The sequence below is a fragment of the Pleurodeles waltl genome, chromosome 1_2, assembly GCF_031143425.1.
Source record: "Pleurodeles waltl isolate 20211129_DDA chromosome 1_2, aPleWal1.hap1.20221129, whole genome shotgun sequence".
NCBI classification, from domain to species: domain Eukaryota; kingdom Metazoa; phylum Chordata; class Amphibia; order Caudata; family Salamandridae; genus Pleurodeles; species Pleurodeles waltl.
The window spans coordinates 163,589,699-163,616,744 of NC_090437.1; the positions used below are offsets into that span (position 1 = coordinate 163,589,699).

Sequence of the window (27,046 nt, forward strand, 5' to 3'; positions counted from 1 at the left end):
CAAAGAATTTCAGTTTTGTCTTGTTGAACTGATATTTGAGTTTAAAAGTCAAATCTGCATCACTAAGTAATTGACATACTTTTGTGAGCTCTGTCGTGCTTCTGTGTAGCTTCAAAAACCGATGTCATCACTATAATTAAATGCATTCACAAGAGGCTGTATAATGCTTCAAATGACATCTTGGAAAAGTTATGCAGCTGATGACCCATCAAAACTATTTTATATCTAAAACTGTGTGTAGAAAAGCTTGTAATATACCTGAAGCTTACTTCAAGTTCCAGCTGATAATAGCCTTTATTCAAATCAAGAAGACGTTGGTACCATTCAGTTACGTCATGCCTGCAACGTGCTGCGCTGGATGTCATTCTTTCACATGCTTTGTTTTCCTGACACTTGTAAACGCATATGTGCGCAACTCCTTTATGGGCACTACTTCTTTGAAAGAAACCCATGGTGTTGGCCAGTGGAACACTCAATAATATGTAAGTAATGATTCCAGTACCTTTTCAACAGCTTCTTGTAAACAAAAGGCAACTTGTCTGTCTTTGTGCAACAGGACGCACATCCTCATTAATATGTAGCTTTACATTCATAGCCTTTATTTTTCCTAAACCATGAAACAATGAAGGTAATTGACTTAATATTTTGTGATAAGCATTCATGTTGTAATTCACAGAAATTAATCCCATTTGAGCAGATGTTTTTACTTGGCAAACAGACACTTGCCGTTGTATCTTGAAGCACATGGATCTGTGCTTGTACCTTTGTTTTCATATGTTTCATGTTCAGTATAAATGAACCTTTACTCTTCATGGATGTCGATGCAGCCCAAGTATACACTTAGGTCTTTGATGGCATATGCTGCTGTAATGGAGACAGTTAATTGTATTTCTCTAAAGTCATTGTTTATTGATGCACTACTGTTGATCATGAAAGGTATTCAACATCCAGTTATTTTCAATTTAATATTTGGACAGTGTATGATTTTGTTGCTTTAGCATGTCCACTTTTCTTCAACTGATACTTTTCTTCACATGCAACCTGCATATTTGTCTGGGGTAAACATAGACATGTTACAATCACTTTCTTCACTTTTATTTATTATTGAGAAGTAAGAACTGGTTGGCAAGGATTTAAATGACTCAACTTTTAGTATATATTTGCCCTAACTGATACCGCCACTTGGCCTTGTCTGTGTCGAATGTTGCTTCTGTAATGTTCTGGCGGCCATTTTGTCTTTGTATTGCGGTGCACTTTTTCCTTCGCTTAACACACTCACAAGATAGTTCTCTTTACTACAGACTTTGCATAGCTGTCCAATGGCAGGACATTTTCCTTCATAAATCCACATTTAAAAAATAAATGTTTACGTGTAGACATCACTTTGTGTCCTTCAGTTTTTTTGTTTTAAATTACTCTTCACTCTCTTGACTGACTTACTCAGGGCACCTCTGCTTTTCTCTGTACGTTCCTCATCTCTGGCAGCAATTAATACTCGTTCCAGACTAAGCTTATCTGCATTTGTTGTCTGACTGAATTAGACCAGCATCCATCTAACTCTAACCGGTATAGCTTCTTCATTAAATTTATTGAAATCAGTGTTGGAGTGTGAGTCTTTACACAAATTGATTCACCAATTTTTGACATTCTTAACCGAAAAGGTGTTCATAATCAATGTCTAGGTCTGGATTGAATTCTTAATCTGCCAGTGTATGACTGTCAGTTCTCAGCATTTTCTTTGACTTCTTTCACACCATCACCTGCAAGATTTTTAAATTTGTTTCTGTTATCAGTCTCCAACGCATCAATGAAATCTTCAAATGGTCTCTATCCAGGTAGTCCATCCATCGCCAGTATTTTGCTTTTTAGTGGCATTGAAAGGTTGTGGTTTCTGGAAGGTGGCAGCATTGTAACTTTTCATGAGTGGTTGACTTTGAGAGTAGCGTGCTCCCTGATGCTGTAGGATGATTAATTTTGTGCAAGCCCTCTTTAAAGTCTTTAGGCATGTGAGCCTCAGGATTGTATTTAATGTTACTTGTTGAAATGGTATCATCTTTCTTAGCTGACATTTTCAGTTTTCACAAATCCAACTGTTGCCTTCAACTTTTGTCTCTTGGAAAACCTCTGAAGTTGTTCTGGGCACCACTCAGCAGCTTGATGAACAACCATTTAGGGTATTTACAGCTCTGTAAGCACAACCCAGAATATTTCTACTTGAGCCACTTTGTTGACTTCTGTGGCATGATGGCTCTTCAGCAGGCTCAGTAAGTCATCTGTTTTGTCATTTTTTACACTCCAGTTTGTATTCTGACACCTGGTTGAGCTTCGCCATGCACCACTTCTGTTTGCAGTGTTTTTTTTTTATAAACAACTTTATTGGTTTTGCAAAAACAATAAAATTAAAATACACACATGATATCAAATGGTACCAAGAGACAGTCACCTCCCATGCCCCAAACAAGCTACCATAAAAAAAAAAAAACTTTACGTCCAATGTACAGATGCACAGACCTATTCTAAAAGAGAAGATGGGAAAAAGGAGAAAAAAAAGACCCCCACAAGTTGCTACTAGGGGTGGGCTCCCCACGATGGACCGTGCAGCTCATGAGTGAATTAAGTACACCACGTGGCCTCCCATTTCCCCCACACTTTGTTGTATTTGTTTGGGCACCCCCTGGCTTCATATACAAGTTTTTCATGTTGAGCACACCAGTCTACTCCCCGTCTACATCTGGCCAGCGCCGGGGCCACCCCTGCCTTCCAGTCCGTCTATGTCTCTTTTGGCCACCAAACATGACACACCCAGGAAGATTCGATCTACTCATCTCGATCTCCGCCCCCCCCCCCCCCCCAAATAACCCCCAGCAAGAGTGGCAGCGGAGCCACTTCCACCTCTCCCCGCAGGACCCCAGAGACCTCTCTCGCCACCGGCATCCAGTAGGCTGCTATGGTAGGGCAGGACCACACCATGTAGCCCGAGCATCAAGGGCAGTCAGCCTGGGGCCGGATGCCCGCTCTGTGTGACCTAATGGGTGTGAGGTATGCTATGTGTAGGTAGGTCTGTAACACTCAATCAGGTGGTCATGGTTAGGGTCCGAGGGGCCATTAGCGCTTCCCTCCAATCCTCTTCCTCTGTGGGGCCCACCCACTCCTCCCACCTCTGGCGAAGCCCATCTAGTGGCTGAGTGGTGTTAGTGACCAGAGAGCAGTAAATCTGTGAGACCCCACCCTCGCCCAGGCTCCCCATTAGCACCTTCTCCTCCATGGGACTATACTCCGGGATGGTCTCTCCCGCTCGGACGTACACCTGTAATGCATGATGGAGCTGCAGGTACCTGTGGAATTGAGTCTTGTTAAGTGAGAAAAGTCGCTGGAGCTCTTCAAAGGATCGCATGTCTGAGCACCCCCACCCCCCCCACGTCTTCTATCGTGGAGATTCCTATACTGTCCCATCTCTGAAATCCTTCCAGCGCTGAAACCTCGGCCAACCATCCCCCATGCCATAATGGGGTCTGCTAGGTAAGATGGCCCCACCAACATAACACCCTCTGTGCTTCGCGCCAGCCCAACAGAACGACCTTAGTCACATCAGGGGTCACTCGGGGAATTGGACAACCATATAGTGCTTCAAGAACCCTGTGGTAACCTATCGTCTGGAGCTCCAGTCGGTATGCTGGATCCGTCCAACCCCCACCCCCTCAGTCATTTATTACAAGTAGATGCATTACAAGGTGATAATACTAAATATTGGACATTCCCAGACCCCCATTGTAGAAGTCTCTTTGGCAGGTATTAACAGCCAGCCTAGGATGGGTCCTCATCACAGGAACTGACGTGCTACCGTATCCATTTCTTTGAACCATTTCCAAGGAATTGGGTGCGGAAAGTTCTGCAGTAGGTAAAGGACCCTAGGGAGAATCATCATTTTATAGAGTGCTATTCTGCCAAGCAGATTGAGAGGCAGGGCCCACCAACGTTGAAGGTAGGTGTTGAGCGCCCATGCCAGCTCCGGCAACAGGCCCACCTGCACACCCAGATATTTAAAATTGTTGCGCCTGATAGGGATGTATTGTTGCCACTCAACGCAGTCTCTAGAGGTATGCAGGGGGACCAATAGCGATTTGCTGGGGTTCAGAGTCAAGCCAGAAGCCGTGGAGAAGAGACCCAGGATTTGCAGGATTCAAGGACTGCTCCTGGCGGGATTGGTCAAGTATACAAGCACGTCGTCTGCGTATAATGCCACACGGTCCTCTGGCCCCACGGGCCATGACCAACCCTCAATTAGGGGGTCTTCTCTCAATAGTTTCGCCAAAGGCTCTATCGCGGGTGCAAAGAGCAGTGGGGACAATGGGCACCCTTGGAGGGTGCCCGACAGATGGGAAACTGATCCGAGATCACCCCATTCACCTGGACTTGGGCAGTCGGATTGGAGTAGAGGAGCTACACCAGGCCACGGAATTTGGGCCCAAATCCGTTATTCAGCAGGACTTGGTCCAGGTAGGTCCAATCCACGGTATCAAAGGCCTTCTCGAAGTCCAGCAGGAGAAGAGCCAAGGGGGACGGAGCTAGGGCTTCGCGGTGGGCTAGGGCTACATGTAGGCACCTGATGCAGTGTCTTGTACCTCTTGTGGGCATAAATCCGCATTGGTCAGTGAACCAGCGAGGGAAGCACCACCCTCAACCTGGTGGCAAGGATTGTGGATAATACCTTAATCTCAGTATTTAAGAGGGAGATGGGACGGTACTCTGAGCAGTGGTGCGACGGAGATTGGGTCTTGAATCACCACAATGGTGGCCTGGTCAATCCTGTACAGGAAACAGCCTGTTTTTTTTTTTCCGCTTCCTCGTACATAGCCAGCAAGTGAGGGCCCAAGATGTCTCTGCACCCACCATATAGTTCTGCCAGGAAGCCGTTTGGACCGGGTGTCTTACCCGGTGACAACTTTATCACATCTTTGATTTCTACGAGGCTTATGGCCTCATACAGGCTAACCCTGGTCACTTGTGAAAACTTTGGGAGGACAATGTCTCCCAGGAGAGGGGTCTCCCTTTCCGCTCTGTTTGCAGTGTTTAATAGATAATTGTAGATGAGTTTTGTAAGCCTCCATACAAGGTTTCTTTATTTTGCTTGACAGCTCTGTACCTTTTTGTATGAACTTGGTTGTAGCTTCTTGACCAATGATGTGTAAACTTAGTGAAGATTTCTTTCCAGTCACGCTTCACACTGGCTGGAGTTGTGCTTTGACTCCACATATCCCAAACCTTGACTCAACACTTTGACGAAGGCACAAGTGCTATGCATGAGCAGTATGCTTGGACAATCACAACCTCTCCAGCAGACCAATATTCCTTGGGATACTTATCTCCTATCTTGTTGCCAGTTGTAGTGTGTTCTTCAGCTTTGGTACCTGCCAATGACTAGACAACACAGGAAGCTGTAAATCATGTTTTATTACTCTGTGTGTACCTGTGAACTCCAAAGTGTAAAGCAAGCTTTCAGTACATTTGAGTCAAGTGATTATGACACACTGATAGTCCGCTGGGAGCCACTAAGCTTCCACTATAAATCATGCAAGACACTACAAACGAGGTGAAGGCACATGGCATGGCTGCAGACTCTAGGGAGTAGCACACAGGACTTTGCACATTTCTGAGGGGGCTGGTGGTGTTGCCTAGGTGAGGTTCTACAGTAGGTGCTGTAACTGGAGCCCAGTTAAGGTGTATATGTCCTGATCATGTCCTAAGCTTTGCAGGTTGTCTGAGCCCAGTGCTACCTTGTCAGTGTAGAGACACTGAGCAGAGCCTGACTAACATTATAGGTTCACTTCCACAATGGAGTCTTGTCAACCCTACTCTGAAAAGTGCAGAGGCATTCAGTGTCCCTGTAAAACTTGAATGCATCACCATATGAGATGGACAAAAAGGCTATTGTAAATGCACCTGATATGTGGTCTCAAGAACCTGGTTGTGTGCACCTGCTCACTTGCACTCCCATTTCTTCACCGGCTGCCCACCATGCTGCGAATTAAATTTTCATGTGGATTTTACTTCATCTTGCGGACTCTCGTTATCAGCTTTCTACTCATGATTCTCTGCACCAAAACAAATCCTGGTGATTACTCATTCTTGCAGATGCCTCTATTCTGCGAGTGTTGATACCTTCCTGCTTAGGAATCCTATGATCTACCCTGCTGAAGCTGCCAGTGAGGGTCACGTTCTGCTCACTGCATAATAACTCCTGGTTATATAACTATCTATGTAGTCCTACTCCAGGACAACATTTATTTTTAGAAGCGAAAATTAAATTTTGAATGCCTCAAACAGTCTGCAGATCACCTTACATATTCTGTGTTGGGTTGTCTTCATGAGAATGTAGAAGTGAGAAGAATGTTACTGTACAAGTGGAAGGCCATTGCTGCTTTCCCTGACAGTCTTGTATTGAGATGCTTCATGAAATATGCAAGTTCCTCCCTCATACCACATCCTGGAATCTTTTAATTGGTGACCAGTGTCTGGCAGCTGCTCCTTGGACCCTACATACATCAAGCAGTACTTGCTTGTGAAGCAGTGTTTCCCACCACAGGTCATGATGTATCTGCTCATATTGTGCACTACATACTTATTTGAATGGCTGGTGCAATCACCCTCTGATTCATCAGATGTCCCACTGCAACCCTGGAAATTTACTGGGAGGGTGTTCATGTGATACTCTGAAGTCTGTCTCGGTGCTTCGCGTAATGGAGTGCAGCTGCCCTTTTTAATTGGGTCATAGTTTTACTTGGCTTTGCCTGATAACTTTGTAATCGCACTAAACGTTACATGTTGTGATTTCACTGCAGCGGTCAGTTTGATTTTAGACATTCCCAATCTTTGCCTGACCCGTAAGACGTCCTCATGCTGTTACGCCATGCACAGTGGCTGTTTTGGTTTGGCTATTTTCTGTTCTCAAATCTGGAATCAGTCGTAATTGAAGTTATACAATGGCGTATTACACAGAGACCGTGCATCATTTGTTGTTTACTTGTGAGGTAATGAGTGGTGATGCACACACCTCAGTGGAATTAATTTAAATCTGTGGTGAGACACACCTTAATGGAATTGAGCGAATAATTCCACATTATCAGGTATTCCTATGACATTCGTTGGTGACACACCTACAGGAGTTTTCTTTCTATGGACTGTTGTCATTAATACAGATTTTTCAATGGTTTAAGAACATTACACCTTACACTAGCCTTGTTCAGCAAGTCCAGAACATATAGCATGTAGCAAAGAATAGTGTCTGCCATCCTGTTTTTTAACCAAGTCGTTGGCACTCTAGTGTGGCTTGGGAACCATGGAAGGGAGATTTTGAGGATTACTTGAATGAAATAGATGGTGAGGCTTTTACTTATAAGGAAAACGTATGCTTTATTAAAACATTGTTTTTGACCTAAAGGAAGAACGATTTTAAAACATCTACAGCAACAGACTATTTTGAGTGAAGGTGTTGTAGTAGATGAGTATCAGTCAGAACTTGTGTCATACGAAGTTTAAGCCACACAAAAATGTATTACTAGAAAGGAATAAATGTTATAGTAGACTCAATCAACTTTCTGGGAATTCGTAGTGAGTTTTGTTGGTTCTTTAAGAACATTAGCTTGCACGTGTGAACAGTTTGAGAGTTAGTTAGGGATCAATTTGTGGAACATTCCAATAAGAAAATCCAAGTGATATTGTTAACCACACACAATCTAATGTTAGGTAAGGCAGTAGAAATAGCTGCAATTATCTAAAATACCATTTCCTTCATGGCTTAAATGTCTATTGTTCAGAACTGTCGTCTAAAGAACTGTTAGCTGAGATGTACAAAAGGGGAAAAGAACCGTGAATGCTATTGAAACCAAAACACTATTGTTACAAATGTGGGAGTGCCAATTATTTGGGAAACTCAGTGACATGCCCTACCATGGATAAGATTTGTGTGGGTTGTAAAAAGGGTCGCTTTATACAGGTATGCAAGACAAAATAGATGGAAGGCAAAGCAAAATTATTTGGCACATTGTCAGTGAGCAGGTCCAACCCAAATCACCAGAATCCAATAATGAGTACAGTACCTTACGGTCTAGCAAGAATCACATTGGTGGGAATGAAGTAGTGCAGATGGATGTTACAACATCCAGGAGGCCATATTGTCAAGCATGTGTTGGCATTGTGGATTAGAGAATAATGGGTCACCTTTTGTTATTTGGTAAAGATGACTGGAAATATTTCCACTGTACTGAGTTGAGAATCTGTAATTAGACCAGTAGCTAATGGAGGAAACCATACAGATTTAATTCCACTTTAATCTGCAAAAATAAGATTGCACCTTCGATTCTGTGGCTAAATATGGTTCACTATTATTAAGATGGTTGAAACAGTGCAATTTGGAAATTATTCTGGATCCTAATGATCCTGAACAGGTTTTACTAAGACTGTTCGGGTGTATGAGCACTTCAACTTGGACAGCGGGAAGTGAAATTTCCTAAACATTTTACCAATGGACTTGGGAAATTGAAAGCGCTAAAGCACAAAATTCAACTCCAGTCTGGAGCAGGATACACAAACTATTGAGGCTTCTGAATGGTTGTCCCCTTTTCTTGCATGGAAACCCAAAGGCAGTTTGAGGATGTGTGGATCTTGAAGACCTAAATGCTAGAATTTGGGTGGATCGTCATTCCATGAAAAAAAGTTAGAGATGTTATTGAATAAGGGTGCAAAGTTGTTTTCCACACATGAAATGACTTCTGCATATCACCAAGTAGTTATGCATGAGGATTTCTGCCACATAACCACTTAACATCTGTCATTCCAGAAGGAGTCTTTCATTATATGAGAATGTCATTCAGTTTAGCTTTGTTTTCCTCAGTATTCCAGCGTCTTATGTGCCTGTTCAGAGATGTTGAACAAGATAATTTGTTTCCAGGATGATTTGTTAATACATGGAGAAGACTAGACCAACCATGATAAGAGATTACCACTTGTGCTAAATATGTTGGAGGAAAAGGGAACCTTCCTTAAGGCAGAAGTATAGATTTGGAGTGTCTACAGTGGATTATTTGAGTCGTACCTTGTCTGGAGTAGAGTTGAAAGAAAATCTGGTGAAAACCATTTTGGGTGCTCCAGTTCCACAAGGAAAGGATCAGTTACAATTCTCTTTGGACTTTATGGAGTTTCAGTCCCGTTTTATACTGAAATGTGCTGAAAAAAGCACATGCTATTTGTTAATTACTTGAAAATAAAATATTAGAGGTTGCTTGGAGTGATGTGTGTGAGCAAGAATTCATTGACCTCAAGATATAGATATAGAGCCGTTCCTCTCTTGCCTTTTGGCACTGAAGATTCCAGTATTGTAATTACTGCGCCACTGTAGATTGGGAGCAGTATTAGAGGAAGAAGGAAAAGGTGGAAGCAATCGCCAGCTTTAAATCCTAAAGGTCCTGAACCATCCTATTCGGTTGCTGAATGCGAAGTGTTGGCTTGCTTCTAGGGTGTAAATTGTTTTCACCATTATTTGTGAGGAACAGATTTCATGGTAAAAATGAATCATAAGCCTTTGGTTGATATGTTTACCACCAAGTGTGCTGGCTAAGTAACTCCTAGAATAACCGAGTGGCAAAGATAACTATAATTTTGCTACCATAAAGAGTACATTCCTGGAATCAAAAATACGGTGGCGGATTTCAAGGTTGCCTTCGATGTCAAGTCTGAATAATCATGACATGAGTTTCGAGGAGGACGACGTTGTGGTCAGTGAAATGTGTTACCAATACTGTCTCAATCTGAGTGGCCAACAGCTCAGAGATAACTTGTTACTCTTGAGAGTAATGATGGATTAGTTTTGGCTGAGAGTACCATTTTCTGATTCATTGTTGGATGCTTATTGACATATTGAATCTGAAATGTCCATTATCAAGAGTTTGCCTCCTGGAACTGATATTTTATTTGTTCATGTCTCTAAGATCCAGATTGGTAGATTTAGCGCACAGGGCACCTTGGTGTACAAGCTATGAAGAGAAGAGTAAGATTATCATTTTAGTTGCCAGGAATGGACTAACATCTAGAGCAACTTGTGCACTTAAGTAGCTCCTTAAAGTATGTCCCAGGCCTTTCATTTCAGTTTTAAACTGTCATTTCAATTTGGCAATATATCCCCTTTGCTGGGCTTTAAACCCTTATTTTGTGGCACATCAATCCCCCCTAAGGTAGGCCATAGGTATCCCATAGGAAAAGATGCATTGTAATTTAAAAAGTTGGACATGAACGTTTAGGTTTTGCATGTCCTGGTAGCAAACTATTTTTTAGAAGTTTTCCACTATTACTGAGGCATACCTGTCCCATGGAATATCATTGGGTTGCCTTATTACATTTAAGTATCATTTTTGGGTGTGAACGGGTAGGAATTTCATGTTTGGTGTCTGAGAAATTGTAATTAAAAATTCTCTTTAATAGTAAAGTTGGAGTTTAAGTTACAATTTCGAAAATGCCACTTGAGAAAGTTGTCATTTTCCTGCCTTAAACCACTTGGTGCCTGCATCTTCCACTAGGTCACATGACGGGGTGTAAATTTCATTTTGACTTTGTTTATTTTTCCCAGACAGTCACACAATAGAGTTAGGTGTGCCTGAATGGGCTGTCCACTGGCAGGATGGGAGGTGGAACTCGGCACAGCCCCAGTTCTAACTGAATAGACTGCTCTATCTTCACACAAAGGATGTCACCCCTGCATTGTTCATGCAGCCAGCCTGAATCCAGGGCAGGGTGTCATGATAATTCAAAGCCTTTAAAAAGCATCCTCTAGAAACCGCTGCTTCAAATAAAGCATCACGTATAACAAAAAGGACCTTCAGTTCCCTTTCTGGACCTGCGGAAGGACTCTGAGAACTGCCCGCTGCTGTAGCCTGCAGTGTACTCCACAAGACCACTTAGCTCTACCTGGAAGGACTGCTTTGCTGCCATAGCCTGTCTTGAACCTTCAAAGGTCTGCCCTGCTGCTTGAGCCCTGCGTCATTACTTGAACCCAGGACTACCAGTGTGACTCGAATGGCTAGGTTGCTGTTCTCTTGTTCAGAGCCACAGGGACATAACAGAGTCCAACCATCATGAACCCACACCTGGACCTATCCTGAGTGAGTTCTAAGCCCCCAAGTGGTGTAAAATGTGCCCAGATAGTCAAAATTCAAAACTTGGAACGTAGAAATGTTTTGGCTAAAAACTGCTGAGAACAGAGATGAGACTGGGCCAACCTGCTCTGTCTGCCGAAGGTGCATTGATGGTTTGCTTGACTTTCTGGCAACTCTTGTGACATTCTTCTCTGCATCAGCAAATCCTGTTCAACAGTCCTTCACCAAAGGGGTATCTGTCCTCCTTGAACTGTTGTCAGCTACAGCCTCCAGTCTCATCCTGCTGTAGATTTTTGTCTTCCAAAAAAGTGAATACGTTTGAGTGTGGAAATCTTTACTGCAACTTCATCCAGTGGTTCCCCTCCACAAACACAGCCTGCACCCATGCCCTGCTGAACTGTACTTTCTCAGAACTTTTTCTTCCGAATTTCTTCTAAACCATAGGGCAAGTGCCGACTGGGCCTAAACCATTATTATCCATCCGTGGTTCAATGCATTTGGCCATTCTTTTTTTTCTTTTTCCCGGTATCATTTGGCTAGATGTCAACGATTGATGTTTTGATCTTTTAGGCACTAGTTTTTACTAAAACCTTAAATTCATAACTACGGGCCTACTGATTGGAGTTTTGTCATTTTAGTGTCAAATAATTGAATTTTGCTGTTTATGTAAGTTAGTGTAGGATTTTGTCTTGTGTCTTTCACTTGTACTGTTTGAAGTGCTGTACAAATACTTTGCACATTGCTTCTGAATTAAGCATGACTGGGTTTTTTGTGCCAAGCTACTTGGGGTTAAGCCCAGGTTAATTTGGTGACTTTTGTGGTTCACCCTGACAATAATTGTGGCTCTTTATTGAACAGAAGTTAACAACCCCCACCCCCAAACCAACAACTCCATTCCTCACCAACACTTAGAAAATACACTACTGTTAAAAACAGTACTGATGGTAAAAGATTTTGTAAGAGTTAAAAGCTCCCTTCAGAGGAATTAAGATGGTTCTCGATTTTCTGCACCCAAGGAAGTTGTTAAAGTAAGCAAACATTCTGTAATCCTGAATGATGGTAAGGGTTCGAGTAAAGATAAGTTGTCAGTTCAAAAACAATATAGATCTGTAGGATCTAAACTGAAGTCTAGAGTGGAAACTGATGTTCGTCTAAGAAGCTCCTGTAGAACATCTAGTCTTCTGCTTCAACAAAAAAATGCTAAAGTGACACCTTTGTAGTCCACTTGTATAATTAAAGCTTGTATGTGCATTATATTCAGTATAATGACAAGTAAATAGATCTTGAGTATTATTGGCCCTGTTTGTTGTGGTAGTTTTATTTACATTTTTAATTCACATGTTATATGGGGGCAGATGGTTTGGGGTTTCATGTAATCCTATAATGTTATGTGGAATTAAAATGTGGGAAGAATGTTCAGTTCAAGTGGAAGGCAGTTGATGCATTCCTGCTTTCCCTGCCGGTTGTGTATTGAGATGATCCATTAAATATAAGTACTCACCTCAGTGTCCTGGCTATTTTCAGTCTGATGCTGCAGGGCTATGGCAAGTTGCTGATCTTGCCAGAGAACTAATTTAGGCCCTTGCAGTTCATTGGAAGCACAGTCTGCTCTGGTCACCCTCTGTATAGACTTGGTTGCGTAACCTATGCTGCTGGCACTTTGAGATGGACCCAAGAAATTCCCACAATCCACTTTAAGTGGCCTCATTACATATTGCATCGTCTCTTCCACATGAGATATTCTTGCTCACAAGACTTGATATACTCCTATGTTGAATAGGCTCTAGTGACCTGCGTTCTTTGTGCATGATCACTGGCTGTCCTTGGACCAACTTACCCTTTCTTGCATGTACTCTTTCTGCATAGAACTCTTGTAATATGCATTTTTTGCCTGTAGCTTTGTTGACCCCTTCTTCAAGCTGTCCATGTCGACCTATATGGCTTTCACAGAAGGTGCTGCTATCCTGACTATCTGATCACTGAAATTAGTGCTGCCCAGCCGTGTGACTTGCTCATCTTGCACATGATATCCTGCTGCCCTGGCCCTCTTCTACTCATCTGGCACTATTAGTATGCTGCAGAGAGCCCTTGGACATGCGCTTATTTTTTCCAAGGGCCCTTGGGTGGATCTCTTTTCTAACTGTTCCCTACTGCATTTCTCTATGGTGACTTGCTCCTTGCACGTGAGTGCTCCCTGTAACCCGCAGAAAGCTTATTTAGTTCAAAATTAGCACATGGTCACTAATCTGCTTCTTTCAAAATCAGCCATTGTAAACATGGCATGGACACCTTAGTGAATATTTACTGTTCGATAAATTATGCTTATTTTTCTTATTGGTGTAAAGAGTCCGCATCATATAACTTTAGTGATGCGTCTTATCTTCAGCTTGCTCTGTGGGACCTTTGGCACATGTTACTATATCCCATTGATACATCGGTTCTGTGGAACCATCGTCATCAGTTGCAAGGCCTACTGGTACATGCACTCTTCTATTAGAATAGATGACTACAGCATCTGTCATTACAGCGCTTAGAACATACGTAAAAAATAAGCCATGGCCTATGAACCAGAAGCTTCCAGCAGGTTCTTGTTATACTTGTTAAAACACATTGTGATAATGCTTCACAACAAATTAAACAGAACTTCATTGGAATAATGAACATTCAAGTACTTTATGGCCAATAAGAATGCACTAACTGTACAAGATGTGAGTGCAGTAGATTTCATTCCACTTCGAAAGATCTACTTGGTTTTCAGTTTTGTAACTCCCTGACTAGTAATTTTCAAAAAAGATCTGTATTTTAGCTAGCTGTACCAGGCCCAGTCAACCATTCAGCATGTTTTTCTAGACTAGAGAAGGGCATTGTTGTACAGGATTGAAAAGTAAAATCCTTTACAGTGCATATATCTCAGTGGCAGTGTTGTGAGAGATGTATGGAATGGCCCAATGCCAGAGGTAGCTGGAGTGTGACTTGTGTGCCTTCATCCCCAAGGTTGCACAGAGGCCTCATGTTGCATTACCAGTGTGTCCTCTGTGCCACCTGAACCGGTTACTGGTTCTGACCCAACTTTGGGGCCGAAATGCAGTCTGGCAGCAATATCCACACCGATCCCTTCAGCTTCAACATTGACCTCTGGCCTGAAGGCGCAGGAGGAGAACTCACACCAATAGCAGTGTCTAACTCTGAGGCAAACTTATCTCAACTGAGATTGTGTCCCAATCCATGCTGATGCAACCGCTACACAATCTGTTTCAGATAGGACAATGCCACTACCACCAGACCACCCTCCCTCTCCAACAGCTTTTAAGTTCCAACTCAGACCAGTCAACCAGCCTTCCCAGATAATAGCGATAATTTACTCCACACTATGCCAGCCTTCATATGATTTTACAGGAAGTTAGTAGGTTAGGCACAAATTGGTTAATAGGAGGCTGCCCTGGCCCAGGTTCTGTTGTGATGCCAGACAAAGCTGAGATTTTGGACTAACTGTTTCAATAGAAGTGAAGGCGAACGTTCTAACAAGTACTACAGCCTTGGACAGTCTTCCTCCAAAATTTACTGAGGTACTGACCGCCTCATTACTGGGCTCCTAGGCTGCCCCTTGTTCTGTCACCAATAATTAATCAGGTGCCACAGTCTGGTGCCAGGTGACTAAGATTGGTGTTTTTTACTAGAACATCCTACGCCTGAAAGACTGGTTGTCCAAATTTCCACCAGCAGGGTAAACCTGAAAGACATGAGGAAATAGTGTAAGCGATAGCCCAGCCCTTATTGGAGGCTGTAACCCTGCATATGGCTCCTTTGTGCCAACAGGATATGCCATCTTGAAGGTGGACAGCTGATCCTCTGAAAGTTGCTCTGTGGGTGAAGATGCAGAAGAGAAGAATTAATTAAATCTTAATTGTAAGGAAATGCCTCCTTGGCATGGTTACCCCCTGACTTTTTACCTTTGCTGATGCTAAGTTTTGATTTGAAAGTGTGCTGATGCCTGCTAACCAGGCCCCAGCACCAGTGTTCTTTCGCTAACCTGTACTGTTGTTTCCACAATTGGCACACCCTGGCATCCAGGTAAGTCCCTTGTAACTGGTACCCCTGGTACCAAGGGCCCTGATGCCAGGGAAGGTCTCTAAGAGCTGCAGCATGTCTTATGCCACCCTGGGGACCCCTCACTCAGCACAGACACACTGCTTGCCAGCTTGTGTGTGCTAGTGAGGACAAATCGAGTAAGTCGACATGGCACTCCCCTCAGGGTGCCATGCCAACCTCACACTGCCTAGGCAGTATAGATAAGTCACCCCTCTAGCAGGCCTTACAGCCCTAAGGCAGGGTGCACTATACCATAGGTGAGGGCACCAGTGCATGAGCACTGTGCCCCTACAGTGTCTAAGCAAAACCTTAGACATTGTAAGTGCAGGGTAGCCATAAGAGTATATGGTCTGGGAGTCTGTCATGCACGAACTCCACAGCACCAAAATGGCTACACTGAAAACTGGGAAGTTTGGTATCAAACTTCTCAGCACAATAAATGCACACTGTTGCCAGTGTACATTTTATTGTAACATACACCCCAGAGGGCACCTTAGAGGTGCCCCCTGAAACCTTAACTGACTACCCGTGTAGGCTGACTAGTTCTAGCAGCCTGCCACACACCAGACATGTTGCTGGCCACATGGGGAGAGTGCCTTTGTCACTATGTGGCTAGTAACAAAGCCTGTACTGGGTGGAGGTGCTTCACACCTCCCCCTGCAGGAACTGTACCACCTGGGGGTGAGCCTCAAAGGCTCACCCCCTTTGTTACAGCACCCCAGGGCATTCCAGCTAGTGGAGTTGCCCGCCCCCTCCGGCCACGGCCCCACTTTTGGCGGCAAAGCCGGAGGAGATAATGAGAACGAGTCGTCACTGGCCAGTCAGGACAGCCCCTAAGGTGTCCTGAGCTGAGGTGGCGGACTTTTAGAAATCCTCCATCTTGCAGATGGAGGATTCCCCCAATAGGGATAGGACTGTGCCCCCCTCCCCTCGGGAGGAGGCACAAAGAGAGTGTACCCACCCTCAGGGCTAGTAGCCATTGGCTACTAACCCCCCAGACCTAAACATGCCCTTAAATTTAGTATTTAAGGGCTCCCCAGAACCTAGGAACTCAGATTCCTGCAACCAAAGAAGAAGACTGCTAAGCTGAAAAACCCTGCAGAGAAGACGGAGACACCAACTGCTTTGGCCCCAGCTCTACCGGCCTGTCTCCCCACTTCTAAAGACACTGCTCCAGCGACGCTTTCCCCAGGGACCAGCGACCTCTGAATCCTCAGAGGACTGCCCTGCTCTAGAAGGACCAAGAACTCCAGAGGACAGCGGCCCTGTTCACCAAAGACTGCAACTTTGAAACAAAGCAGCAACTTTGAAACAACTTGCGTTTCCCACCGGAAGTGTGAGACTTGACACTCTGCACCCAAGGCCCCCGGCTCAACTTGTGGAGAACAATCACTTCATGGAGGACCCCCCGGCGACTGCGAGACCATGAGTAGCCAGAGTTGCCCCCCTCCCCCCGAGCCCCCACAGCAACGCCTGCAGAGGGAATCCCAAGGCTCCCCCTGACAACGACTGCCTGCTCCTCAGATCCCGACGCCTGGTAAAGACTGCACCCGCAGCCCCCAGGACCTGAAGTATCCGAACTCCAGTGCAGGAGTGACCCCCAGGAGGCCCTCTCCCTTGCCCAGGTGGTGGCTACCCCGAGGAGCCCCCCCCCCCCCCCTTGCCTGCCTGCATCGCTGAAGAGACCCCTTGGTCTCCCATTGATTCCTATTACAAACCCGATGCTTGTTTGCACACTGCACACGGCCGCCCCCGCGCTGCTGAGAGTGTACTTTCTGTGTGGACTTGTGTGTCCCCCGTGCCCTACAAAACCCCCCTGGTCTGCCCTCCGAAGACGCGGGTACTTACCTGCTGGCAGACTGGAACCGGGGCACCCCCTTCTCCATTGAAGCCTATGCGTTTTGGGCACCACTTTGACCTCTGCACCTGACCGGCCCTGAGCTGCTGGTGTGGTAACTTTGGGGTTGCTCTGAACCCCCAACGGTGGGCTACCCTGGACCCAAACTTGAACCCTGTCGGTGGTTTACTTACCTGCAAAAACTAACACACTCTATTGAAAATTGCACTAGTGTCTAGTTTTAAAATAGCTATATGTAATTTATGTGAAAACTGTATATGCTATTTTGCTAATTCAAAGTTCCTACCTGCAATACCTTTCATTTGAAGTATTACATGTAAATCTTGAACCTGTGGTTCTTAAAATAAACTAAGAAAATATATTTTTCTATACAAAAACCTATTGGCCTGGAATTGTCTTTGAATGTGTGTTCTTCATTTATTGCTTGTGTATGTACAACAAATGCTTAACACTACTCCTTTGATAAGCCTACTGCTCGACCACACTACCACAAAATAGAGCATTAGTATTCTCTTTTTGCCACTATCTTACCTCTAAGGGGAACCCTTGGACTCTGTGCATACTATTCCTTACTTTGAAATAGTGCATACAGACCCAACTTCCTACATTAATTATTCTAATAATCTTACAGGAATTGCTCAAGCTAGTGTAAGTGCATTTCTTCATCTATTTGCATTTGCTTTATCGTGATTCAATCCAAGTACTCGATAAGTCTTCTTTCTCTCAGCTTCCCAAAGGCCTCTTACTTCACCTTCTTACACAGTTCTGCTGAAGAATTAGATTGTCAGAATTGTGAGTTCTAAAGGAAGAAGCTGAACTCACGACAGGAAATATTTCCTGAATCGTTCCATGCTGTAGTGATTCCTGCTTTAGTTCCGAGGTCCATCATCACAAATGATTGCTGTTGACTTCACAGAAGTGAACAGAAGAAATACAAACAGGTCACTACTAGGAAACGGCAGGTATGATTTGCCAGGTTCAGGCAGGGTGTGACTTGTGGGATGGTAATGTGGCAGCTCTGACCCAGAGATGGTTGCTTAGCTGCCATCGGCGAGGGACAAGTAAGGATAATGTTTGTAAGCATTGTTCTCTGCCAAAGTGTAGTGCAAGGGTGTGACCTATGCACATAACCTGCCTGAAAGCAAAACAGACATTTAGCGTACCCATCAACTGTATCAGCCGGTAATGGAGAAAGCAGCAACAGACACTTGCATCATGCTGAAAGACACTTTCCCAAAAAAGTTTGTTTAAAGCAAACATTGTAGTAAAGCCTAGGGACTGAATCACCTACTTGTATTGTTGTGTGTTGCATGAAAAGTGAGTCAAGTTCATGTCATGAACGGGTTTGGTCACGCAAACGTGTGCCCAAATCAACTTGTTACAAAGGACAAAAAAAGATGTATGGAAAAATAGGCACAATAGTAGGTTGGAAAATTGCTTAATTGTATCAGTTTTTGCTGAGTGTCAACAGCCTTTTGAGAGGTGCCCCATAGTTTGGTAAATAGTATACAAATTTGACACACATGCAGTGTATTGGGTATAAGGATTTTTTTGATAAGTGCTGGTCAAAGGCACGTGCCCATTTTCTTCTATGAATCTGGTCCTTTTATTTCCTGACCATTTGGATTGAACTGTTTAAAGAAACGTTTGTGCTTTGATTAACGTTCTTGTAACCTTTTTTTTTTTCTTATTTTTTAGTTTGCACAGCAAATGTAGACGTTGGAACAGGCAACATATATTGGCTGTCTTGTGATGGGAAAAACATCCAGTTGACCAGATTCCTAGGAATGGGAACTAAAAAGCTGTACCAGGCCCAGACGACCATTCAGCATATGTTTCTGGACTGGAGAAGGGCATCATTGTACTGGATTGAAAAGTCAAAACCTTTACAGTGCATGAATCTCAGTGGCGGTGATGTGCGGGATGTATGGAATGGCACAATGCCAGAGGTAGCCGGAGTGTTTGACATTAAATCAAATGCCGTACTTTGGAGTGCCAATGATACTGGTGAGTTCCACAGTGTGATGTTGCCACATTATTATAAAATAATCATGCCACCATTCTTTAATTTCTGATCAGTTCTGGAAGTTGAAAGGATGGCCAGTGGAATTTGATTTCAAGTTCAACTGCTGCACTGGATTATACAGTCCAGCTCTACCAATTGTGTTGAAGTTTTCTGTTATACAGCCCCTACTTAGATTCAAAGAAATGCACCTTGGACAGTCGTTTGTTGTGGAACTACCCCCCTCTCCCACCCTCCCAAAGAAAACTTATCATGAAGCATGTGCTGATAACTTGGTCGTTTAAGACAAATGCAAGGCCTACTTTTTAAATAACTGGTTGTAATGCCTGGGTGTAAGTGTCTGAATCATTGACCCAGTAAAATGTAATGTTTTTGGTAACACTGTCCAAACTTGTTTCATGGTAGTCCTTATCAGTGAGGTGCATCTTGAGTCCTGTTCATAGCGAGGTAAGAGAGCCATGGCTCAGCAGCTGTCACAAATAGATGAAATAGCAGGCCATGGTGGAATGTTTCTTTTGGGACGGTCTGCAGTGGTACAGAGTACAAAATAATGGGATGTAATGTGGATTGGAATAATTACCAGTGTCTGAATTTACTACCCTGATTCTATCCTTCATTCTATTACTTCAGGGACTAATGCAGAACCGTGTTTCTTGTGAAGTGCCAACAATAGACTTGAGGGTATCAAACAGTGATGGATGGAATGCTTGATTTAATTTCAGCCACTGGCAATCGTTAGGGCTGCATCCCAATCCATCATTTTTCACCCACCTCGCCACCTCAGTTTGGACCCAGTCATATCAGTCAGTCCTGACCTTGCCCCAGTGGGATCAGTCCAGCCCAGTATCCAGGCAAGGTTCTCCTAAATCGGAGCACAAGCCACCTCAGACCAGTTTTGCCCTTATTAGGGCTCATCAGCCAGGTATATTCTGGATCCAGTGACAGTGTGAACAGAACCTGTCTGAGCACACCCATCACCAGAGTGGAATTGAAGCAAGTCTCCATGTCAAGTTTATCTTATCAAATATACCTCATAACCCGCCCTTTACGTAAAGGCATGCAACAGAACACAACCATTTGTTTTGAATAAAAAAATATAAATGCCTCCTAAATAAATCGACTAAAATTAAACTAATGCATAAATACAAAAATGTAGTGACTTTGAACTTTTTTCATATAGATTGACATTAGGGAAATTATTCCAATATTAATTTTAGCCAGCAAGTCACTTGAATTTAGAGGAGGGCTAAGGGGTCATGGTAGCAGAGAGAAGAGAGCACTTGATCAGATTGCATGAACTGGAAACTCCAGAAGCAAAGATGGTGAAAATGAATAACCAAATCTCACATTTGTGATAAGCAAACAGCGTAAAAATCTAATGGCTACTTCTAACCAGATTCAGCAGCTTTATGATGTACCCAGGCTCCAGATTGGATCCAAAGATTTAAAATGCCATTGCTCAGGCATGCCAGTAGGTGCCACACTGCGACTCTGTTGATTTTGTTCTGTCCTGAAGGTGACAAACTGAACCACAAATTATCCCCGCCTCTGTGTGCAGAAGTATTTTATTTTTTTCTGTGCTTCATTTTGAGGGTTAAGAGCTTGCTCCTGCTTTTTTCTCGTCAGTTGAATGTTTTTTTTCCTCTTCAAATTTTTTCTAAAGATCCTGTGCACAGGTACATGCCCCTTCAAAAATCACAAGGTTTAAATGTTGTCAGGACTATCTCAGACAAATGTCTGACAGACCTGCACAACGTTAGTTTCTGTTTTTTGGATTGAGTTTCGTGTCATTCAAAGTGTGCTCTCATGGTTCTGAAGGCAATCTGTGAGCGTGAAGCAGAACTAGATCATTGAACACTAAGAAGTTATGCAAGTCCCACTCCGATTTAAGAATTCGGACCACTCCAGCTCTAAAGGCCAATCTCGCAGCAGGTCCTCATTGCGTACCAGGTCTTATGGTAAGTAAGAATAAAAGTGAAAGAATTCGAAGTGGGATTTTTCACAATACCACCTTTCTGCCTGAAAAGTCATGAGGATTTCAGGGTTTCTGTTGCTCTCAGTTCCGACCCCTGCTGAGGAGCCAGTTCTGCAGCTAATCCTGATGCACCCAGAGTTTCCTGTGCCATTGGTAAAATAAATGAAGGCATTTAAAGTGGCAGTGTTGTGTACTTCCGTTCTCCTACTGGCTACCACTGGTGTGCCTTTATCCCCCAAGGTTACACAGAGGCCTCATGTTGTGTGCCCACAGTGCCACCTGAACCAGTTACTGGTTCTGATCCAACTTTGGGGCCGAAATGCAGTCTGGCAGCAATATCCACACCGATCCCTTCAGCTTCAACATTGACCTCTGGCCTGAAGGTGGAGGAGGAGAACTCACACCAATAGTCGTGTCTAACTCTGAGGCAAACTTGTCTCAACTGAGATTGTGTCCCAAATCCATGCTGATGCAACCGCTACGCAATCTGTTTCAGATAGAAAAATGCCACTACCACCAGACCACCCTCCACTGCTTTTTAAGTTCCAACTCTGACCAGTCAACCAGCTTTCACAGATGATAGCGATAAGTTACTCCACAGTATGCCAGCCTTTTTATGATTTTACAGGAAGTCAGTAGGTTGGACACAAATTGGTTAAAAGGGTGCTTCCTTGGCCATCAACAGAACTTTCTTTTCTGTTGTGATTCTAGACAAATCTGAGATTTTGGACTAACTGCTTCAATAGAAGTCAAGGCAAACCTAACTGAAGTACTACAGCATTGGACAGTCTTCCTCCGAAATTCATTGAGGCCCTGACCACCTCATTACTGGGCACCTAGGCTGTGCCTTGTTCGGTCACCAATAATTAATCAGGTGCCACAGTCTGGTGCCAGGTGACTAAGATTAACTAACCTGGCTAAATGAAATGGTACTGTTGGCTCACCTTTGGAGCTATACCCCACATTTGCTGTTACCTCATTATATAGTGGTCCTAAAAAGCTCTTAAAAAGTTGTTAGCCTCCTCCCCATGCTAGACATGATGTCCCAAAGCCTTGAATAATTTGATGTCCAAATGTTTATTTCAGTTCCAGGAAGTCTGCGTAATCAGTCTCAGGCTTTTTTACAGTGTGTTTGTTTATTAAGAAGCAGAACAGTCCCAAAACTAGCATGAAACACAACAATCTATGAGCCCAAACTTCCAAGCATCCTCAAAATTCTTCCCATGAAATTATTGCAGTTGAGTTCATGAAATCGGGCAATAGCATTTAGAGCCACACTTTCGTCCCTCTAAGTATTGGTACTATTATAGTATCTCACCACAACTTCGGGGGGCCTATTTTATAGAAAAACTTTCTAACATTTGTTAGAAGAGGTGCCCATAATTCAGTGTTCTTTAAATCTGCAGAGATCCTGTCCAGGCCCACAGCTTTACCTACCAGACACCTTTTCATAAGTTATCCCTTCTTGCAGCTGTACATCCAATCCTGCCATTTGCCCCACTGTATCATCCTCTCCCAGAACAAGTAGGTGATCTGAGGTGGCAGTGTTGCCATATACCAAAGTGAAGTGGTCAGCCCATCTGTAAGGTGCAATCAGTTTCAATACCGGTCCGTGGAGTTCATAAAATACAGATGGTTGATCACTTGCCAAGAAGCTCTAGTGTCTTTCTAGGTGCTAGCAATTAATAAGGATTCACATGCATCAATCCCTAATTGATTTTGGTTTCCTTCTAGCAATAGCTTCCCTATAGGATAGTCAGCATTTCCTAACATAATCACCATCTCGTAGCGCCATTTTAACAGCTTTTCACAATTCAGACTGTGCTTTTGAGCTATATGAATCAAACCATTTGTATGGCTTCAACTTAAAGGATGGAGCATAGGCAGTCGGGAGCTCCCTGCTGGGATAGGAAAGTATAATGAAGTACCTAGAAATGTCAGCTAGCCTACCTAATTATTCAGATAAACAAATCTGTTTTGTTGCTTATGACAAAGTTGTGAAGTAGGTTTGATTTATTACTTGGTCCCCTCTCTCCAGTATACTTGGTTTTTATGGCAGCTAGTGGTGCAGGGTTGTGCTGAATCTTCCTAGCCAGAGGTCTGTTGTAATAAGACATTGAAAGTAGATTGTGATAAACACATTCTCTAATATAAAATAATCATGAATGAGATAAAAGGTAGAATTCTAATGTGTTCCCTATCTGTGTAAATAGGCTTTAAATTCAGGGTTTTAATAAAGTCAAGAACAAACCGGAGGCAATATTTAAAATAAGCATGTTGAGAGTGTCACCATATAGGATTATGGCTAGTGTTTCTGTGGGTCTGCTATGCCACATTTATTTATGGTTCCAGACCATTCACAATACGAAGTGTTAAATTCTCCCACCCTCGATAGTGAGATTCTCTTTACATTCAGAACAAAATCCCTCCATTTCTCTACTCAGTGTATTAGCTGTCATTTGTAACGTAAAAGCAGTTATAGTAATTAACATTTTTATTTAGAACTACACTCAATCCAAAAGCTGAAAATGGGGCAAAAGCTAAAATTGTCCTAATAATTCTACTTGGGAGTGTGATACCAAGGTTTAGGGCCCATCCTTTGCTCTCACAATTAATCCTGGGGTGGCTGATGTAAAACCCTTGACATATTGGTAGTTTCAAGCTTGTTTCCCGTGAGGAAATAATGTAATAGCCACCTATGAGCTCCAGCCATTGTGGATTTTCCTGAGAGCACAGACCTGCAAGGTTCCTCCTAAGTTTTACCCAATGATGAAAGTAAAATATATTTGTTCATGGAGATTGTACCATCCTGTTCTGCAATATTTGTGGAGTCCATTGGACTGATAAGGCTGTGAGAACAAGCTAAGCATTCAGGGGCATTAGGAATAGTATCCACCCCTTCTAGTTGATGGTAAACATAGTACATATATATCTGTCAATCCAGGGACTCTGGTTAAGCAAGAACAGGTGTATTTGATGTGAAATGGTATTAAAAGCTGAAATGGAGAAAGTTCCTGCATCATGTATCTCTGGATGTAATGGATTAAGAAAGTTCATTCCTTGGCCTGTGAAAAAACCCAAAGGGACAGCCATTCTACTGTGTGGCTCAGTTTGACTGTGTTAGCTTGGTGAAGACATTTCTTAAAATAGCTTCATGCCTACAATTGACAACAGTAGTCATTCTCTGGGCACCGTAGTCCAGCCAAGACCCACAGTCTGGTGTCCTGGGGGAATGAGCTATACGCACTGAGGCCCCATGTTGGACCAGGCCCTTTTTGCAGATTATCCCCAAACTTTTTGCCGCCTTATTTTGTCTGACCTGTTTGTTGGCTTTAGGATTCTGGGCACTTTACCACTGCTAACCAGTGCAAAAGTCCATATGCTGTCTAAATTGTATAGGTGATTGCTTTATCCATGATTGCATATTTGATTTACTAGTAAGTCCCTAGTAAAGTGCACTGTGCCCAGGGCCTGTAAATCAAATGCTACTAGTGGGCCTGTAGAACTGACTGTGCTTCCCACATGAGTAGCCCTGTGAACATCTCATACCTGCCATTGTAGTCTGTGCAGTTTAAAGCTGCCATTTCGACCTGGCAGGCGCAAACTTTCACTCTTACTACATGTAAGTCACCCCGTAAGTAGGCCCAAGGTATCCCCATAGGCAGGGTGCAGTGTAATTAAAAGGTAATGTATGTACTGGTGTGTTTTAGGTCCCAATAGTGAAATACTTCTACATTTGTTTTTCACTATTGCAAGGCTTCCCTCCCCCCCCATAGGGTAACATGGGGATTGCATTGAAATAACTTGTGTAAATTCCCATTGGGAGCAGATGGAGATGCAGAGCTTGTGGTCTCTGAACTAAATATAAAAATAGATATTTTGGTGAAGTTGGTTTTCGAATTGTGAGTTTGAAGATGGCACTTTCAGGAAGTGGGCATTTTCTTGCTTAACCATTCTGTGCCTCTGCTTGTCGTCTGAATACACGTCTGGGTCACGATAACAGTTAAGCTGTTTGTGTATTAATTCTAGGCAATCACACTAAGGGAGCCGAGATGTACCCTGCATATACTGATAGGTCTTCCTGAGCTAGAGTGGTGTGAGGAGCTTACTCCAGGGGGTTCAGAGGCTGCTTTGTGTGACACCAGGCACAGACCCATTCAGGTGTGTCTGGCACCAGGACAAGGAAATTACATCTATTACATAGAGCAGAAAGGATGGCAACACCATTCCCACATGGTGCCCTGTATTCACACAGCATGGTACCACTAGCCTGTTTTCTGTTTTGTATACATGTGGTGAAATGTTTTCACATTATGTTTGCAATGCCATCCATGAGCAAGACCTGTGTGCCAAAACAAGTCAACAAGCTGTGATGCAGAAGCAATATGTACTAAAGGTATTTATCACAGCAACCTGAAGAGAGCACTAGGGGTTAACTGCTGAAGATAGTCTGACTTCTGTAGCTTTCCTGCACCAAGAACGGTATCCCTCACCAGCCCCAAACATACCATATACTCACTGAAGTGGGTAGCTCAATCTGGTTCCTGGCCCAAGCCCCCAACTACCCACTTGCACCAAACCTGTTTCCTGCCCCAGTTGCTGCTGGGGTGGAGCACTGCTGAGCAGCTTTCCTAACCTGTTTTGGTTGGCTTTAGGAGTCTGGGCATTTTACGACCAGTGCTAAAGTGCAAATGCTCCCTGTGTAAATTGTAATAGTGATTGGTTTCTCCCCGAGTGGGGTATCTGATTTACTCGTAAGTCCCTAGTAAAGTGCACTATGTGTGTGCAGGGCCTGTAAATCAAATGCTACTAGAGGGCCTGCAGCACTGACTGTGCCACCCACATGAGTAGCCCTGTAAACAAGTCTCAGACCTGCCACCTGAGTGTCTGTGTGTGCAATTTTAGACGGTCATTTCAACCTGGCAAGTGCACTAACTTACCAGGCCCAAACCTTCCATTTTACTACATGTACGCACATCTAATCTGAGGACTTAGCCAAGAGGGAGACCCTAAATAGCTCAGGAAGGTGACCACCTATAAGGAATTGTCTGTGAAGTCACCTCCCTGACCTAGCCACTCAGATCCTCCCAGGGGCCTCTGCCCACCCTGGATTCAAGATGGCAGAGTCAAGTGGGCGCCTGTAGGAGCTCTGGGCACCACCCTTGTGGTGGTGATGGACAGGGGAGTGGTCACTTCCTTTCCATTGTCCAGTTTCGCACCAGAGCAGGGACTGAGGATCCCTGGACTGGTGCAAACCAGATTAAGCAAGGAGGGCACCAAATATGCCCTTCAAAGCATACCTGTTTCCTGGGGGGAGCTGGTCAAGCAGCAGGAGGGCAGAAACCTGTCAGTAGGATGGCCTGTGCACTACAAAGACTTCTCCTCGAAGTTTGCCTGCTTCAAAGACAGAAAGGGGTAGAAGTACTGGACCTCTGACACTAGAGTTGGAACACTTTTGGACTGAAGACATCCTGACTGGAAGAAGAGCCGGATGCTGTAAGGAAGACTGACTCTCTGCCTGTTGCTTTGTTGTGCCTAATGAAAATGGGTACACTGTTCCAATAAGTAGGTATGGAGGGAGAAAAAAAGGGGGGAATCAGTATTAGCAGGAGAGCCCTCACGCATCCACTACGATGCTGAGCATCATCATTGGGCTAACTCCTTCGTCAGACCAGTACTGCAATGTCTGGCGGGCCTACCACACATCGGTGGGGGCACTCAACTGAACGTGATGAGATAATCGGAGATAGGGTCTGTGAAAAAATACCAAAAAAAGGAGAGAAAAAGAATATAGTTAAAATTGACTCTGACCCATGCACATCATAATTTAATGAATCAGGGTAAAGATCAGGCCAAGATTAAAAAGAATGGGAGTGAAAACGGGGGGTAATGACCCACAGCACTCCAGGGGAAGGAAAAAGGAAATTGTGCCTAGTCCTAACCATAAATGGTCAACA

The 27,046-nt window shown here is 43.7% G+C and overlaps 1 protein-coding gene across 1 annotated transcript in view; it reads left to right on the forward strand.

Moving 5' to 3' along the window:
- The window catches only part of LOC138298467 (low-density lipoprotein receptor-related protein 2-like), a 1,267,625-nt gene that overhangs the window by 486,518 nt on the left and 754,061 nt on the right, over positions 1-27,046 (forward strand). The window contains exon 14 of the mRNA XM_069236878.1: positions 18,790-19,098. Coding sequence (XP_069092979.1) covers positions 18,790-19,098 — 309 coding nt within the window. The remainder of the gene's footprint in view (positions 1-18,789; positions 19,099-27,046) is intronic.